This window comes from Ranitomeya imitator, chromosome 7, assembly GCF_032444005.1.
Source record: "Ranitomeya imitator isolate aRanImi1 chromosome 7, aRanImi1.pri, whole genome shotgun sequence".
Classification (NCBI taxonomy): Eukaryota; Metazoa; Chordata; class Amphibia; order Anura; family Dendrobatidae; genus Ranitomeya; species Ranitomeya imitator.
The window spans coordinates 193,638,491-193,655,560 of NC_091288.1; the positions used below are offsets into that span (position 1 = coordinate 193,638,491).

The 17,070-nt window shown below is 43.0% G+C and overlaps 1 protein-coding gene across 1 annotated transcript in view; it reads left to right on the top strand.

Moving 5' to 3' along the window:
- The window catches only part of UNKL (unk like zinc finger), an 84,663-nt gene that overhangs the window by 2,204 nt on the left and 65,389 nt on the right, over positions 1-17,070 (top strand). The window contains exon 2 of the mRNA XM_069734295.1: positions 2,264-2,473. Coding sequence (XP_069590396.1) covers positions 2,264-2,473 — 210 coding nt within the window. The remainder of the gene's footprint in view (positions 1-2,263; positions 2,474-17,070) is intronic.

Consider the following 17,070-nt stretch of genomic DNA (forward strand, 5'->3'; position numbering starts at 1 on the left):
GCTGTCACAATTAATAAAGGGGTTTCCAACTACTCGGACAACCCCCTTCTGAATCCCTATGTTTCCCCATTGTGAAATAATAACACCTACACTCGCCTCTTCTTGCGTTCCAGCAGTGTCGGCACCTGCTCACCCTGGGATCGCCTGGGGATATGACATAAGCATGCATGGAAGAGTGATGTTTTGTAGCTTGATTTTTGACAGGACTTCAGTGCTGAGTTGTATAGGGTTGTGCTGCCCCCTCCCCAAATGGTTGGAAAGAAGGATTGGGCATGTTGAGTATCAACATGCCTGATCCTTTTTATTCTCAGGTCTGACTGTCACTTAGGCTAGGTTCACATTGCGTTAACAGCAGCCTGTTCAACACATGCGTTAACGGGCTGCTGTTAACGCAAGTGCCGAATTTAGCTAGCCCAGATAGCTAGCAGATGCTGCAGCCCACGTCCCAGGGTCTGTCACTCAATGACGGCACATTGCTAGCGCACGCCCATTGTGGGCGTGCGCTAGCGATGCGTCCGACATAGGGATTAATGGCGGCGTTAACGGATTGCGTTATGCTGCGGTGTTACACAGTCCGTCTAACGGACTGCCAAAACGAAATGTGAACCCAGCCATCCCTCTTTATCCATTCGCAACTCTTGCACTCTCAATCAAACCAAAGATGCATGTGTTTTGGTGGCGGGTGGGTGGTAACTATTACCAAATGAGTGTTTAGGTGACAGTAGCGATGAGCGAGCGTGCTCGGATAAGGTGTCATCTGAGCATGCTCGTGTCCTATTCGAGTATTTTTGGTGTGCATGAAAAAATGATCGATTCGTCGCGGCTGCACGTCCCATGGCTGTTCGACAGCCGCAACACATGCAGTGATTACCTGCATGTGTTGTGGCTGGTGAGCAGAAGCGGCGACTCGATCATTATTTATTTATTTTTTTTTTTGCCCGAGCATGCTCGCTCATCACTAGTTGACAGCTATCAAGAATGTTTGGTCACCATTAGAGCAGTTGGCTGCACCTTGTCTGTTATCCAACACTGTGCATAAAAGTCAACGTATACTGACGCATTTCTACCAGGAGGGAATATGGGAAGTGCTTACCATGGTTTAAAGAGGGTCTATAAGAAATCCTGGTGTTTCCCTTTTAATAAATGAGAATTTAAGAGCTTTTTTTTTTCTTAACTTTGCCTTGTGCAAATCCTCATTTATTCCTCCTGGAAATGTCTGATACAATTTAACAGCTTGCTGTACCAGGAGAGGTGTGTCCCTGCACAGTCTGAAGCTGTCCAATCAGCACTGCCAGTCTCAGACTCTGTAGGGGCGTGTCCCTGCACAGTCTGAAGCTGTCCAATCAGCACTGCCAGTCTCAGACTCTGTAGGGGCGTGTCCCTGCACAGTCTGAAGCTGTCCAATCAGCACTGCCAGTCTTGGACTCTGTAGGGGCGTGTCCCTGTACAGTCTGAAGCTGTCCTATCAGCACTGCCAGTCTCATACTCTAGGGGCGTGTCCCTGTACAGTCTGAAGCCGTCCAATCAGCACTGCCAGTCTCAGACTCTGTAGGGGCGTGTCTCTGCACAGTCTGAAGCTGTCCAATCAGCACTGCCAGTCTCAGACTCTGTAGGGGCGTGTCCCTGCACAGTCTGAAGCTGTCCAATCAGCACTGCCAGTCTCACTTTGTAGGGGCGTGTCTGCACAGTCTGAAGCTGTCCAATCAGCACAGCCAGTCTTGGACTCTGTAGGGGCGTGTCCCTGTACAGTCTGAAGCTGTCCAATCAGCACTGCCAGTCTCACTTTGTAGGGGCGTGTCTGCACAGTCTGAAGCTGTCCAATCCGCACAGCCAGTCTTGGACTCTGTAGGGGCGTGTCCCTGTACAGTCTGAAGCTGTCCTATCAGCACTGCCAGTCTCATACTCTGTAGGGGCGTGTCCCTGTACAGTCTGAAGCCGTCCAATCAGCACTGCCAGTCTCAGTCTCTGTAGGGACACGCCCCTGCAACAAGAAGAACAGCAGTGTGTCCATTATATTTATAGGTTTCCAGGAGGAACAGATGAACGGCACAATGTAGAGTTCTAAGAACAGTGGTTTCAGAATCGGACTATTCTCGCTTCCTCTTATTACTACACAGGAAATACCCCTTTATGAACTGCCTCTCTCTGTTGCGAATTATGGGGTGCATTCCTTTTTTTGGAGACTCTTTAAATCTGTCTAGTAAATCATATAAACTGTCTAATCACATAATTCCCCCCCCCCCCCCCCCTCTCTTTTTAAAAGGTATCTTAAGGAATTTCGGACCGAGCAGTGCCCGCTGTTTTTGCAGCACAAATGTACCCAGCATAGACCCTTCACCTGCTTTCACTGGCATTTCCTAAACCAACGACGTCGCAGACCCATCCGAAGACGGGACGGGACGTTTAACTACAGTCCGGACGTCTATTGTACAAAATACGATGAAACCACAGGAATGTGTCCCGATGGAGATGAGTGAGTATTTAGTTAATATATTTATTTTTATTTTTTAAGTCCTTGCCTTTTATTTATTTATGTTTTATGAAATTGTGTTTGCACATATCCTTTTCACTTGTATGAGAAGTTTTCTGCATAGCTCCTGTGCTGCTGCAGTAGTTTTATTATCAAGGTTTTTGGGGGTCACAGAAGTCGGACCCTCACCTGATGTTTGAATAATGGCATCTGGGAGTAAGCATTTAAGCAATTATTATTATTATTTATTTTAATTCATTCAGAAAAGCCGCTGTAATAAAAGTGCAGTTGTGCGACCAGCAGTAAATTTCTGTTTTGTTTGGCCATGGCATTGGACCATCAGATTGGCATTACTCGTCCCATAATGCTGTCCCTTTATTCCTTATCCCGCGGATGCCATCCTATGAAGCATCGAATGAAATAATCTAGGGACGATGACCCATGTAATATCGCTGCTGTAGAGGTAGCACAGAAAACTGGAGCAGTTGTCCATAGTAACCAGTTACATTTCTGAAATCTGGTGGTGACAAGCAAATTGTCCTGCACTAGTTATATTACATCCCCTCTATTGCCTCTGGCACTGGGCACTTGTGCAGAAAACCTGTGTTTAATCAGCAATTATCACTCCAATCTGCCATCTGCTGCTTTCCTTTTGGGTCAAGGTTTCCGGACGCCAGCATCTTTTCTTCTCCTTTCTTTTATTTTTGCTTGTATTTTGTTTGCTCAACTTTCCATATAGAAGAATGAAAACTAGTGTGAAAGCGGGCCAAGTCCCCCCTGCTAGTGGTCTGACGGTGCCCATACACGTTAGATGATTATCAGCTGAGCCCATTAATCCTGGCAGGAGCTGTCAATCATCTGTGTCCAAAGGTTCCCCCCTACTGCAGATGTGAGAAGAAGGATCAACATTGGTGATGAGCGAACGTGCTGGGATAAGGTGTTATCTGAGCATGCTCAAGTGCTAAGAGTATCTTCAGCGTGCTCAAAATATATGTTTGAGTTCTCGCGGCTGTTCGGCAGCTGCAACACATGCCGATATTGTATAACGGCAAGCTTTGGCCCCATAGTAAAACTATGCAGGGTGAAAACAACAACTCCTGCCAGCTGTCATGCCATGCTGGGGGGGGGGGTTGTAGTTCCACAACAACTATAGAGCTGCAGGTTTCAGCTGACTGGTATAGACCGGTAATGAATGAACCTGTGAGGTCGGATCGTAGCGGCGGAGTATGGATTACGTTCTTAGCACAAAGCGTTTCCATGGAGACTGAACGCTTGGTGCACGCTGCGCTCCGTGGAGCCTATTTTGTGATACGGATTTTTGCATCTGTAATTAATTTAATTGCCACTTTTATTTTGTTATGTGTTGTTTTGTCACCAGTTAATTAGCTACTAAAATTAGGCTTCTCTAGCGCCGTACTAATAAGGAACTGCCAAGATTGTTTTCTCCTAGATTATTTTTATTTTATTAGCGATCTGGAGCTAAAAATATATTTTTGATTGCGATACATCACTTTTAGGGTATGTTCACGCCATGCTCTTCTGCAGCCTTTTTTTTTTTTTTTTTCTCTACGTGAAAAACGCAGAGTACATTATGTATGTTTTGATTTGTTGGTGATGTGTGGTTTTTAATGTGTTTTTTTTTTTTTTTTTTTTTTTATGCATTTAGAAAAAAAAAGAATAAAATCCAGCTTTTATTAAAACAAAGTTTAAAAACACGATATAGAGAATTTCATGGCGATCTGGGAGCAACGTAAACGGCCTTTCGGCGTTCTTTCTCAGAACTTTGAGAAGCCAGAAGTGCGTTTAAAACGCGTTACTCCTAGAGAAAATCTCATGGCGATCGATCGTGGTTTTTAAACTTTGTTTAATACAAGACGGGAATTTTAGAAACCGGATTTCATTACTTTTTTTTTTTCTGGATTTCTTCATGTGTGGCCACACGTTTCCGTGCTTCTTCTTCACGCCACAAGCCGTTCAGAAGAGCTGGGTCGTACTTTTTCAGGAGTTTTCTTCTTATGCAATGAACGGGTGAAAAAAACAAACAAAAATGCAGCAATAACGTTGAAATAATTGACATGCTGCAGCACCGTGTGAATGAGACTGTAAATATCTAATTAATGTCTGCTGCTGCTGTAAAATGCTGCCTTCGTCTGCACGGGAAAAACTCCAAAAAATACTACATGTAGATGAGCCCTTACATACATGCCTTGTGTTTGGAGATATGTTTTTATGCAGAATGCTGGAAGATTATTATTATTTTTTTTTTTTATCATCTCTGATTGCTAGTGAAATTGTTCTGATATGGTGTTGTCTGAGCATGCTCGGGTGTTATATGAGTATCTCTGTTCTGCTCGAATAATATGTTCGATTTCCCGCAGCTGCATGTTTGTTAGACAGCTGCCAACACATGTGGGGTTTGGCTAACAAACAGGTAATGACCGCATGCAGCCGCAGGGACTCGAGCATATTATTCAAGGACGCCGAAGACTCTCGGATAACACGATCTCAGAACCCGCTCGCTCATCACTAGTCTGCACCCATTAGATTCTTGACGTTTTAGAGAAATTTTCATAGCAAAATTTACTCAGGGCGCTTGCAAAGATTTTAGTTACTCTTTGCACAGGTTACTCCATGATCTGAGCTTTAAGGCAAGCTGCAGGAGCTGCCTGCTAGAAGATTGGTGATCTGGAAAAAAAAGAAAACAAAAAAACTTCTGCTTTTATCCGGAGTGTCTCGCCAGGTTATTTGCTCTCGGAATACATTTTTGCAGAATAAATATTTATATCTTCAATACTACAACTCCCAGCGTGTTCGCCCCAAATGCTGCTGGAGAGTTACTAGAACAATAAAAAAAAATATATATATATATATATATATATATAATTTCCCCATGTATTATACAATGTCATAAATTCCCAATGGCGGGATTACTCAGTATAAACTGTGCAGAGCTTGCTACGAAGGTGGTGCGTTGGGGCGGGCGCACATCCCTTGGACATCCTTAATGCACCAGCCATTGGTAATTATTATGCTAACACTTTGTTTGTATGTGAGAGGTATTCTTTGGAGCATTGGCTCTATAATGGGTCTGTGCAGTGGCACTATGCCTCTTAATTAGTATGGTAGCCATATGGTCTTTCTATATGGAATGGGATTTGTCCAGGGTTTGTGCCCCCTGCGTTTTCACGCATAGCATTTTTTAGGTATGTTGCTTGACTCCTATTTCACAGTGTCTTATGTATTTTATATCAATAAAATGGTTTTGTATTTTTTGTCTACTAACCTTGACTTGAGTATCGTTCTTTTGGGGTGTGTTGAATAAGTCGGTGTGTAGAGTAGTTAACAGCTGTTTTCTTCCTTGTAGATGGGTTAAAGGGATTGCCATAAACATTTCTGCACTCTCCGGCTGGATTGCTTCATAGTTTTGGCATGAATTCCTGTTTTAGCAGTAATGGGTTTTTTCTGAGTGGTCTGTGCTTTGTTTGCAGTGGCAGGACAGGCGCACCCCCCCCCCCCCTCCCTCGGAGCACACACCCCTCGGAACGCACACACCCTCCCTCGGAGCACACACCCCTCCAGCCATGCTTTCTAGGTGTTTGAAAATAGAGAAGGAAGTCAGGCAGGTGCCACCCTCTATTACCTCCCTCCGGCTAGCCTACCCCCTCCATCTACTAGTGCCTGGCTCCTCTCTAGGAACATTTACGCTGTTACATTTGCTATTAAAAAAGAAACTTTTGCTATTAGCAGGTTAGAGGTCTGACTTCAATCGTTGCATCTGGTGAGGGTTGTCTTTTCAAGTTTCTAGGTAATATGTATGCTAATGGGGTCTGCAAGTGCGCTGATTCCCGATCATTGGCCCCTGCAAATGGGTAACAACCAGCAAAACAAGCTTTTGACCCTGTCTTGACGCAGGCCTAAAAATCAGCAGGGAGTGCTCCCCCACAATATACAAACTATGGGGACTAATGCTTGTCTGCATCGTCCTGTGTAAAAGGGCTGTAAAGGGGTAATCCCATCCACAGAAGAGTTGTGCAGAGCAGGCGACACGTGTGAACAGACATCAGCCTGATCTCGTGCACGAGCGGTAACTATTGCACACGTGCCATAACTAGAAACAAAAGGAGGGCACCACAAAAAAGGGGAGAATATACCTGAGGCATGTCAAGAATCGTGAATCAAAAGAAAAGGAGAAAAGAGACAAAGTCATGTGAGCAGGGATCACCTTACAATACAATGATATGTTACTTGGTGGTACAAAATAGCTTAAAAACATTTTAAAAAGTCCTAAAATAACGAATATTATACAATACATACAGCCCTGAAGCACGTGACATGACATAAAGCGCTAGTACAAATTTAAATAAACATACAAAAATATATATACCGTATATGTGAACCAAAATAGTCAGGACACCAAGGGAAAAAAGGAAATAATGTATAATAAAATGTCAAAAAATCTAATTTGTTACAACCAAAAACCATTTCCACTGGGAGTAGGCAGAAAAGCAGAGAGGTTATCCCAAAAGTAAACAAAATGATGAATAGCCTATAAGCACAGCATCCCCAAATCAAGTTATATGGAATGTATCAAAAATGCAGCCTCCAATATAAATGATCAGCTATCATAGGCATGTAGAGAAAATACAAGTCAGTGAATAAAGCGCTGAAAACACACAACATGATAAAGACCAGTGCGATCCTGAAGATCAAGATGCATTAGAAGTGGGATACCGCTCACAGTGTGTGAGCACATAGTTCTGGCTACAAGAGTCACAGGAGGAGGGCTGGAAAGGTGACCGATGCGTATCGCCACTAACTAGAGGCTTCCTCAGGGGCCAATGGTTCAGCTCTTCAAAGTAGCCACCTTTTGCTTTGATGACTGCTTTGCACTCTCTTGGCATTCTCTTGATGAGCTTCAAGAGGTAGGGGATGACAAGTCCCTTTAAGGTGGATCCAGTTGGAATCTGCTCCAAACTAGACACTATCCACTGCAAAGAGCGTTTCAGGAAGGAAAAAAAAAACTTTTCAAAACTTCTTTAGGTAAAAAAAACACAAAATGTATCCTGAAGCAGGTTCCACTTGGAACACCGAAGGAAGAAAAAAAGAGACATCCAAACCGGCCACACTGCTCCTAGCAACCAATCACAGTGCAGCTCACATTCTCCCAAAGCTGTTAAACACAAGAAAGCTGAACTCTGATTGGTTGCCCAGGGTGCACGATAAGCGCGGCAGATGTGTCTATCATTGGCTTCAGTTCCGTATTATTGCCCCATACTAGTTAAAACTTAATCTGCTCCAGCCACATTAGGAGGGTCTTTGCTGCCGTGCAGTTAAACAGTACGCTCGCCCTGTCAGGTGTCCGCTTTTCAGCCTGTGATAAAGTCTGCGCTCAGATTCTGCACTTCTATGAATAATTAACGTTGCAGTCAGCATCTTATCTTAATTGCTCCATTAGAGCGATTGTATGACTAATGCGGATGTCATGTTTACATACAGCATAGCTGAGCGGAAGATTGCATGTGTGCGGAGGACGGGGGACATTTGAGAATTTCAAAATTTTCTAAAATGATGGCGGAAAAAATCTAATATATATATTATATATAGCACAGCCCACGTAGTATATAGCACAGGCCACGCAGTGTATAACACAGCCCACGCAGTGTATAGCACAGGCCACGTAGTATATAGCAATCTGGGCACCATACCCCTGTTAAAAAAAAAAAAAAAAAAAAAAAAGAATTAAAATAAAAAATAGTTATATACTCGTCTTCCAGCGGCCCCCGGATCCGGCCCAGGCGTTTAGTGATGCTCCTCGTGACGCTCCGGTCCCAAGAATGCATTGCGGTCTCGCGAGATGATGACGTAGCGGTCTTGAGAGACCGCTACATCATCATCTCGCTAGACCACAATGCATTCTTAGGACAGGAGCGTCGCGAGGAGCGGGAAAGGTGCCGGAAGGTGAGAATATAATTTAAAAAAAAAAAAAAAAAATCATTATTTTTAGCAGATCTTTTTACTATTGATGCTGCATAGGCAGCATCAGTAGTAAAATGTTGGTCACACAGGGTTAATAGCAGCATTAACGGAGTGCGTTACACCGTGATATAACGCCGTGTAACGCAGCCATTAACCCTGTGTGAGCGCTGACTGGAGGGGGCACTGACGGAGAGTAGGAAGGGCGAATTAGCGGCATGACTGTGCACGACCAATCAGTGACGCGGGCTTTCCGCTACGGACAAACAGACAGAAGTGACCCTTAGACGAGTATATAGATATATATAATAATTCTATTTTTTGTAGTATTTGTTTCTTTGTTCCAGATACACAGTGCCTTGCGAAAGTATTCGACTCCCTGGAACTTTTGAACCTTTTCCCACATATCATGCTTCAAACATAAAGATACCAAATGTAAATTTTTGGTGAAGAATCAACAACAAGTGGAACACAATTGTGAAGTTGAACGAAATTTATTGGTTATTTTAACTTTTTGTGGAAATTCAAAAACTGAAAAGTGGGGCGTGCAATATTATTCGGCCCCTTTAACTTAATACTTTGTTGCGCCACCTTTTGCTACGATTACAGCTGCAAGTCGCTTGGGGAATGTATGTATGTATTGTAGATTGAGAGACTGAAATTCTTGCCCATTCTTCCTTGGCAAACAGCTTGAGCTCAGTGAGGTTTGATGGAGATCGTTTGTGAACAGCAGTTTTCAGCTCTTTCCACAGATTCTCGATTGGTTTGAGGTCTGGACTCTGACTTGGCCATTCTAACACCTGGATACGTTTATTTGTGAACCATTCCATTGTACATTTTGCTTTATATTTGGGATCATTGTCTTGTTGGAAGACAAATCTCCGTCCCAGTCTCAGGTCTTTTGCAGACTCCAACAGGTTTTCTTCAAGAATGGTCCTGTATTTGGCTCCATCCATATTCCCATCAATTTTAACCATCTTCCCTGTCCCTGCTGAAGAAAAGCAGGCCCAAACCATGATGCTGCCACCACCATGTTTCACAGTGGGGATGGTGTGTTCAGGGTGATGAGCTGTGTTGCCTTTACGCCAAACATATCGTTTGACATTGTTGCCAAAAAGTTTGATTTTGGTTTCATCTGACCAGAGCACCTTCTTCCACATGTTTGGTGTGTCTCCCAGGTGACTTGTTGCAAACTTTAAACAACACTTTTTATGGATATATTTGAGAAATGGCTTTCTTCTTGCCACTCTCCCATAAAGGCCAGATTTGTGCAGTGTACGACTGATTGTTGTCCTATGGGCAGACTGTCCTACCTCAGCTGTAGATCTCTGCAGTTCATCCAGAGTGATCATGAGCCTCTTGGCTGCATCTCTGATCAGTCTTCTCCTTCTGTGAGATGAAAGTTTAGAGGGACGGCCGGGTCTTGGTAGATTTGCAGTGGTATGATACTCTCGCTTGCACTGTGCTCCTCGGGATGTTTAATGTTTTGGAAATCATTTTGTATCCAAATCCGGCTTTAAACTTCTCCACAACAGTATCACGGACCTGCCTGTTGTGTTCCTTGGTCTTCATGATTCTGTCTGTGCTTCAAAAAGAACCCTGAGACTATCACAGAGCTGGTGCATTTATACGGAGATTTAATTACACACCGGTGGATTATATTTATCATCATTAGGCATTTAGGACAACATTGGATCATTCAGAGATCCACTATGAACTTCTGAAGTGAGTTTGCTGCACTGAAAGTAAAGAGGCAGAATAATATTGCACGCTCCACTTTTCAGTTTTTGAATTTCCACAAAAATTTAGCATGACCAATAAATTTCGTTTAACTTCACAATTGTGTTCCACTTGTTGTTGATTCTTCACCAAAATACTACATTTGGTATCTTTATGTTTGAAGCATGATATGTGGGAAAAGGTTAAAAAGTTCCAGGGAGCTGAATACTTTCGCAAGGCACTGTAGGTCTTCTATATTGGTGCTTGGGGCCTCTACTGTGCCTTTTTTGGGGGGGACACCATAGAGCCTTTCACTTGAAAAGGTCTGTTGTTTAGTTCCCCTGCACAGAGGAGGGCTCCTTCAGGGGTAAAAAAAAATAGTGAAGGTTGCAATAAATGGTGCTTCACTAAACCAGGATATAATTTAGCACTATGTCCCCTTGTACAGTGGGGCTTTCGGCCTCCTATGCATGCAGAGAGCTGCCACCAGCATATTCACTGTTAATAAGCCGTGCTGCAGTTCCCCTGCACAGCAGATGATTGGGGACTTGTGCTGCAGCACCCTCATTTAGGATCGGTGAGAGACAGGGTGGATTTGATTTAAATCTAACTGATTTAAATCACGATTTAAATCACGATTTAAATCACTAGTCAGTAAGGCTTGATTTAAATCAGTGATTTAAATCAAAGTTTCTACCTAAACTAGTTCTTGCTACTTTAACATGCAAGTAGATGAAGATTTTTAGAATCACTTTTTATATTACTTTTTTCACCCCAGTTTAATGGGTTAATCATTCATATTTGGACACCACTGTTCTGTTGTACTTAGGAAGGAGAAAAATAATCCTGACCTTAATAACAATTTAAATAGATTTATTCAACTGAAACAATAACATTACAGCATAAGTTATTTGCTTAAACAAACATCCATGTTTGTTAACTAATTTGGCTAAACAAAATATATATATATTTTAAGAAACTTAGACTGTCAGCCCAGCCGACACATGAAAAACTTAAATACTACTGTCCCTGCTGTCCTCTGTAGCTCACTTGTCGTCATCTTCATCATCATCTTCTTCTTTGTTCCTATTCATAATCTGGAAAAGAAAAACAAGCTTTCCTGCTTTATTGGGTCCCAACCGATTTCTCAATTTAGAATGAATGAGTCCAAAGGAAGAGAATATTCTTTCAACACCTGCAGAAGAAGCTACTGCTGTTAAAAGTGAAATCATTACTTGAACAGTCTCTAAATCCAAGCGCTTAAGTGACTTCCACCAGTTTACTGGTGTGACCTTCCTTAAAATATCTTCAGCAAACATATATTTCTTGAATGGTTCCCCCTTAGCTCTGAAGTTTATTATAGTTGGCATTAAAGATGGATGATTGCTGGATACCCATGTCATAGCTAACTCCTCTTCCTCAGCACTTAGGTTTTGACCCTGATATTGGATATTGACAATATTTGCCAAAAAATGAGCTGGAGTCAGTGCTTGTCCCATTCGTTTGTTTACTTCTTGTAATTTCATTCTGTCCATGTGTAGTTCTGTTTTTAAGTGTTCACTCAGTTCCTTCCAAATTTCAACAGCATCCGCAATAAAACAGCTATTTTTCTGTATTTTGTTTAAAGCTTGAGAGATGGGTTTCAGGAAGCTCAGCATATGTTCAACATTTCTCTTAAGCCCAATGTTGAGGATTTTGGCTGTGACAGTGACATCTATTTTATCTCGATTTTCTTCACAAAGTGTCATCAGAATAGGCCAGTTTTTTATATACTGCTCAAAACAGTCCACCACAGAGTTCCATCTAACATCTTGTGGGAGCGTTAGCTTGGTTCCACCCATCCTTTTCAGAGCTGCTGCAGCAAAATGATTATTACGGAAGTATTTAGCAATTTCAACAACATTAGCCTTTATTTCTGGAACACTTAAGTCTTTGGCTAAGAGGTGTAGCAAATGAGCACTGCAACCATATGTTATTAGCAGCTTTGTATTCCCTGCTCTTCTAAATCTCTTCTCATCTTGGATACGTTTGCAGCATTGTCAGTGACCAAACTGCGTACTAGACATTTGAATTTTTGTTCACATGTCGTTATAGCTTTTACTGCCACTTCTTGTAAGTATTCTGCTGTGTGTGCATTTCCTGACGTATCATGTTGTGAATTCTGTGGCAGAGCTCCCTCCTGTGGTCAAAAGTGGTACTGCGGCTTCTGAGTTTCCTCCCTCAGGTGATGTGGTGAGGTCGTTAGGTGCTTCTCTACTTAACTCCACCTAATGCTTTGATCCTGGCTTCCTGTCAATGTTCCAGTGTTGGACTTGTTTTTCCCTGGATCATACCTGTGGCCTGCTGCTCTGCATAGCTAAGTTCTTCTTTGCTATTTGTTTGCTATTTTTTCTGTCCAGCTTGTCTAATTGTTTGGCTGGAAGCTCTGGGACGCAAAGGGTGTACCTCCGTGCCGTTAGTCCGGTACGGAGGGTCTTTTTGCCCCCTTTGCGTGGTTTTCTTTAGGGTTTTGTGTAGACCGCAAAGTTACCTTTCCTATCCTCGCTCTGTTAAGAAAGTCGGGCCTCACTTTGCTGAATCTATTTCATCTCTACGTTTGTCTTTTCATCTTAACTCAGTCATTATATGTGGGGGGCTGCCTTTTCCTTTGGGGTATTTCTCTGAGGCAAGGTAGGCTTATTTTCTATCTTCAGGCTAGTTAGTTTCTCAGGCTGTGCCGAGTTGCATAGGCAGAGTTAGGCGCAATCCACGGCTGCCTCTAGTGTTGTTTGGAGAGGATTAGGGATTGCGGTCTGCAGAGTTCCCACGTCTCAGAGCTCGTTCTATGATTTTGGGTTATTGTCAGATCACTGTATGTGCTCTGACCGCTATGTCCATTGTGGAACTGAATTGCCTTTCATAACAGTAAAGGAAGCCATAAGTGCTAATGATTCTCAATAGAGGGAAAAAAGAAGTTCTGAGACCATTTTTTTTTTCTTTGCACTGTTTTGCCTTTTTTTCCCCCTAGACATTTGGGTGGTTCAGGACACAGGTGTAGCAATGGACATTAAAGGTCTGTCTTCATGTGTGGATCAGCTCACGGCAAGAGTTCAAAATATTCAAGATTTTGTGGTTCAGAATTCTTTGTTAGAACCGAGAATTCCTATTCCAGATTTATTTTTTGGAGATAGAACTAAATTTCTGAGTTTCAAAAATAATTGTAAACTATTTCTGGCTTTGAAACCTCGCTCCTCTGGTGACCCAGTTCAACAGGTTAGGATCGTCATTTCTTTTTTGCGTGGCGACCCTCAGGACTGGGCATTTTCTCTTGCGTCAGGAGATCCTGCATTAAGTAATATCGATGCGTTTTTCCTGGCGCTTGGATTGCTGTACGATGAGCCTAATTCAGTGGATCAGGCAGAAAAAAATTTGCTGGCTCTTTGTCAGGGTCAGGATGAGATAGAGGTATATTGTCAGAAATTTAGAAAGTGGTCCGTGCTCACTCAATGGAATGAATCTGCGCTGGCAGCTATGTTCAGAAAGGGTCTCTCTGAAGCCCTTAAGGATGTCATGGTGGGATTTCCTATGCCTGCTGGTTTGAATGAGTCTATGTCTTTGGCCATTCAGATCGGTCGACGCTTGCGTGAGCGTAAATCTGTGCACCATTTGGCGGCATTACCTGAGCTTAAACCTGAGCCTATGCAGTGCGATAGGACTTTGACCAGAGTTGAACGGCAAGAACACAGACGTCTGAATGGGCTGTGTTTCTACTGTGGTGATTCCACTCATGCTATCTCTGATTGTCCTAAGCGGTTCGCTAGGTCTGCCACCATTGGTACGGTACAGTCAAAATTTCTTCTGTCCGTTACCTTGATCTGCTCTTTGTCATCGTATTCTGTCATGGCATTTGTGGATTCAGGTGCTGCCCTGAATTTGATGGACTTGGAATATGCTAAGCGTTGTGGGTTTTTCTTGGAGCCCTTGCAGTGTCCTATTCCATTGAGAGGAATTGATGCTACGCCTTTGGCCAAGAATAAGCCTCAATACTGGACCCAGCTGACCATGTGCATGGCTCCTGCACATCAGGAGGTTATTCGCTTTCTGGTGTTGCATAATCTGCATGATGTGGTCGTGTTGGGGTTGCCATGGCTACAAGTCCATAATCCAGTATTAGATTGGAAATCCATGTCTGTGTCCAGCTGGGGTTGTCAGGGGGTAAATGGTGATGTTCCATTTCTGTCAATTTCGTCATCCACCCCTTCTGAGGTTCCGGAGTTCTTGTCTGATTACCGGGATGTATTTGATGAGCCCAAGTCCGATACCCTACCTCCGCATAGGGATTGTGATTGTGCTATCGATTTGATTCCTGGTAGTAAATTCCCAAAAGGTCGACTGTTTAATTTATCCATGCCTGAGCACGCCGCTATGCGTGTGTATCAGCCACACATCCATTGTTTATAGGCATAGAAGTTATTGGGAAGTCTGGATGTTTATCTCAGGAGTGTAATGTTTGTTGGTTAGTATGACCACAGTGAGAAGTAGTGTAATTTATTTATTTTTATAGTTTGTTGGTTTTTATGCTTGATTTTTCCAGAAGTTGAGTGTTGCTGTCCGGGAGTCACCACATGGTCATGTACTTCCCTTTTGACTCCGGAGATTTCCTGTCTTTTTTTTTTTTTTGGCCTCTCTGTTTGCATTGACATAAATTCCTTTCTTGGAGGAATGCTGAATATTTTGCCTTTTTTTTTTTCCTCATAGATCATGTGTCTCTGACAAGTCTTTCTGGAAGGAAGCCATGCTCATCACACGGCTAACTTTCCGTCCGATTTGTAAGATTGCTGCGAGTTAATATTGCCGATGATTAGAATTTGTGCAGAATGGCAGAGGGAAAATAGAAGGGATCACAATTAAGTGGAAGTTTGTAAAATATATATATATATATATATATATATATTTTACAAACTTCCACTTAATTGTGATCCCTTCTATTTTCCCTCTGCCATTCTGCACAAATTATATATATATATATATATATATATATATATATATATATATATATATATATATATATATATATATATATATATATATATATATATATATATATATATATATATATATATATACATACACACTAGATGGTGGCCCGATTCTAACATCGGGTATTTTAGAGCAGTGTTCCCCAACTCCAGTCCTCAAGGCCCACCAACAGATCATGTTTTCAGGTTTTCCTTTGTTTTGCACAGGTAATGCAATTATCACCTGGGCAATACTAAGGAAATCCTGAAAACATGACCTGTTGGTGGGCCTTGAGGACTGGAGTTGGGGACCCCTGTTCTAGAATATGTATGTATATAGCAGCCACATAGTATATAGCACAGGCCACGTAGTATTTGTCTGCTATATACTACATGGCTCCTATATACTACGTGGCCTGTGCTATATATTATGTGGCTGCTATATACATACATAAATACATATTCTAGAATACCCGATGTGTTAGAATTGGGCCACCATCTAGTATAACACATCGGGTATTCTAGAATATGTATTTATGTATGTATATAGCAGCCACATAGTATATAGCACAGGCCACGTAGTATATAGGAGCCATGTAGTATATAGCAGACAAATACTACGTGGCCTGTGCTATATAGTATGTGGCTGCTATATACATACATACATACATACATACATACATACATACATACATACATACATACATAATGTAGAATACCTGATGCGTTAATACAGGCCACCCAATATATAACAGTGGCCACGCAGTATATAACACACCTCACCACCTGCACGCTTGACCCGCTCCCATCCCACCTCATCCCTAACCTTTCCACGGTCTTCATCCCAACCCTAACGCACCTCTTCAACCTCTCACTCACAACAGGTGTCTTTCCCTCATCCTTCAAGCATGCCAAGATCACACCCATCCTCAAAAAGCCCTCCCTCGACCCATCCTCTGTGTCTAGCTATCGCCCAATATCTCTTCTCCCTTATGCCTCCAAATTGCTGGAGCAACACGTCCATCTTGAACTGTCCTCCCACTTCTCCTCCTGCTCCCTCTTTGATCGGTTACAATCAGGCTTCCGTTCCCATCACTCAACTGAAACTGCCCTAACTAAAGTCACCAATGACCTACTAACTGCCAGGAGCAAGCGACACTACTCTGTCCTCCTTCTCCTGGACTTGTCTTCTGCCTTTGACACTGTAGACCACTCCCTTTTGCTACAAATCCTCTCATCCCTTGGCATCACAGACTTGGCCCTTTCCTGGATCTCGTCATATCTGACAGACCGAACATTCAGTGTCTCCCTCCCCCACACCACCTCCTCACTTCGCCCCTTGTCAGTCGGTGTTCCTCAAGGCTCTGTTCTAGGACCCCTACTCTTCTCCATCTACACTTTCGGCCTGGGACAGCTCATAGAATCCCACGGTATGCAGTACCATCTCTACGCTGACGACACGCAGATCTACCTCTCCGGACCTGACCTCTCCTCCTTGCTTACCAAAATCCCGCACTGTCTGTCTGCCATTTCAGCCTTCTTTTCTGCTCGCTTTCTACAACTGAACATGGACAAAACAGAATTCATCATCTTTCCCCCATCTCACTCTACCCCTCCACCAGACCTATCCATCAATGTCAATGGCTGCTCACTATCCCCAGTCCCACACGCCCGGTGCCTCGGGGTGATCCTCGACTCTGCCCTCTCTTTCAAGCCACATATCCAAGCCCTTGCCTCCTCCTGTCGTCTCAAACTCAAAAATATTTCCCGGATCCGTGCTTTCCTTGACCGCAACACTGCAAAAACGCTAGTGCATGCCCTTATCATCTCCCGCCTCGACCACTGCAACCTCCTACTCTCTGGACTCCCCTCTAGCACTCTGGCACCACTCCAATCCATCCTACACTCTGC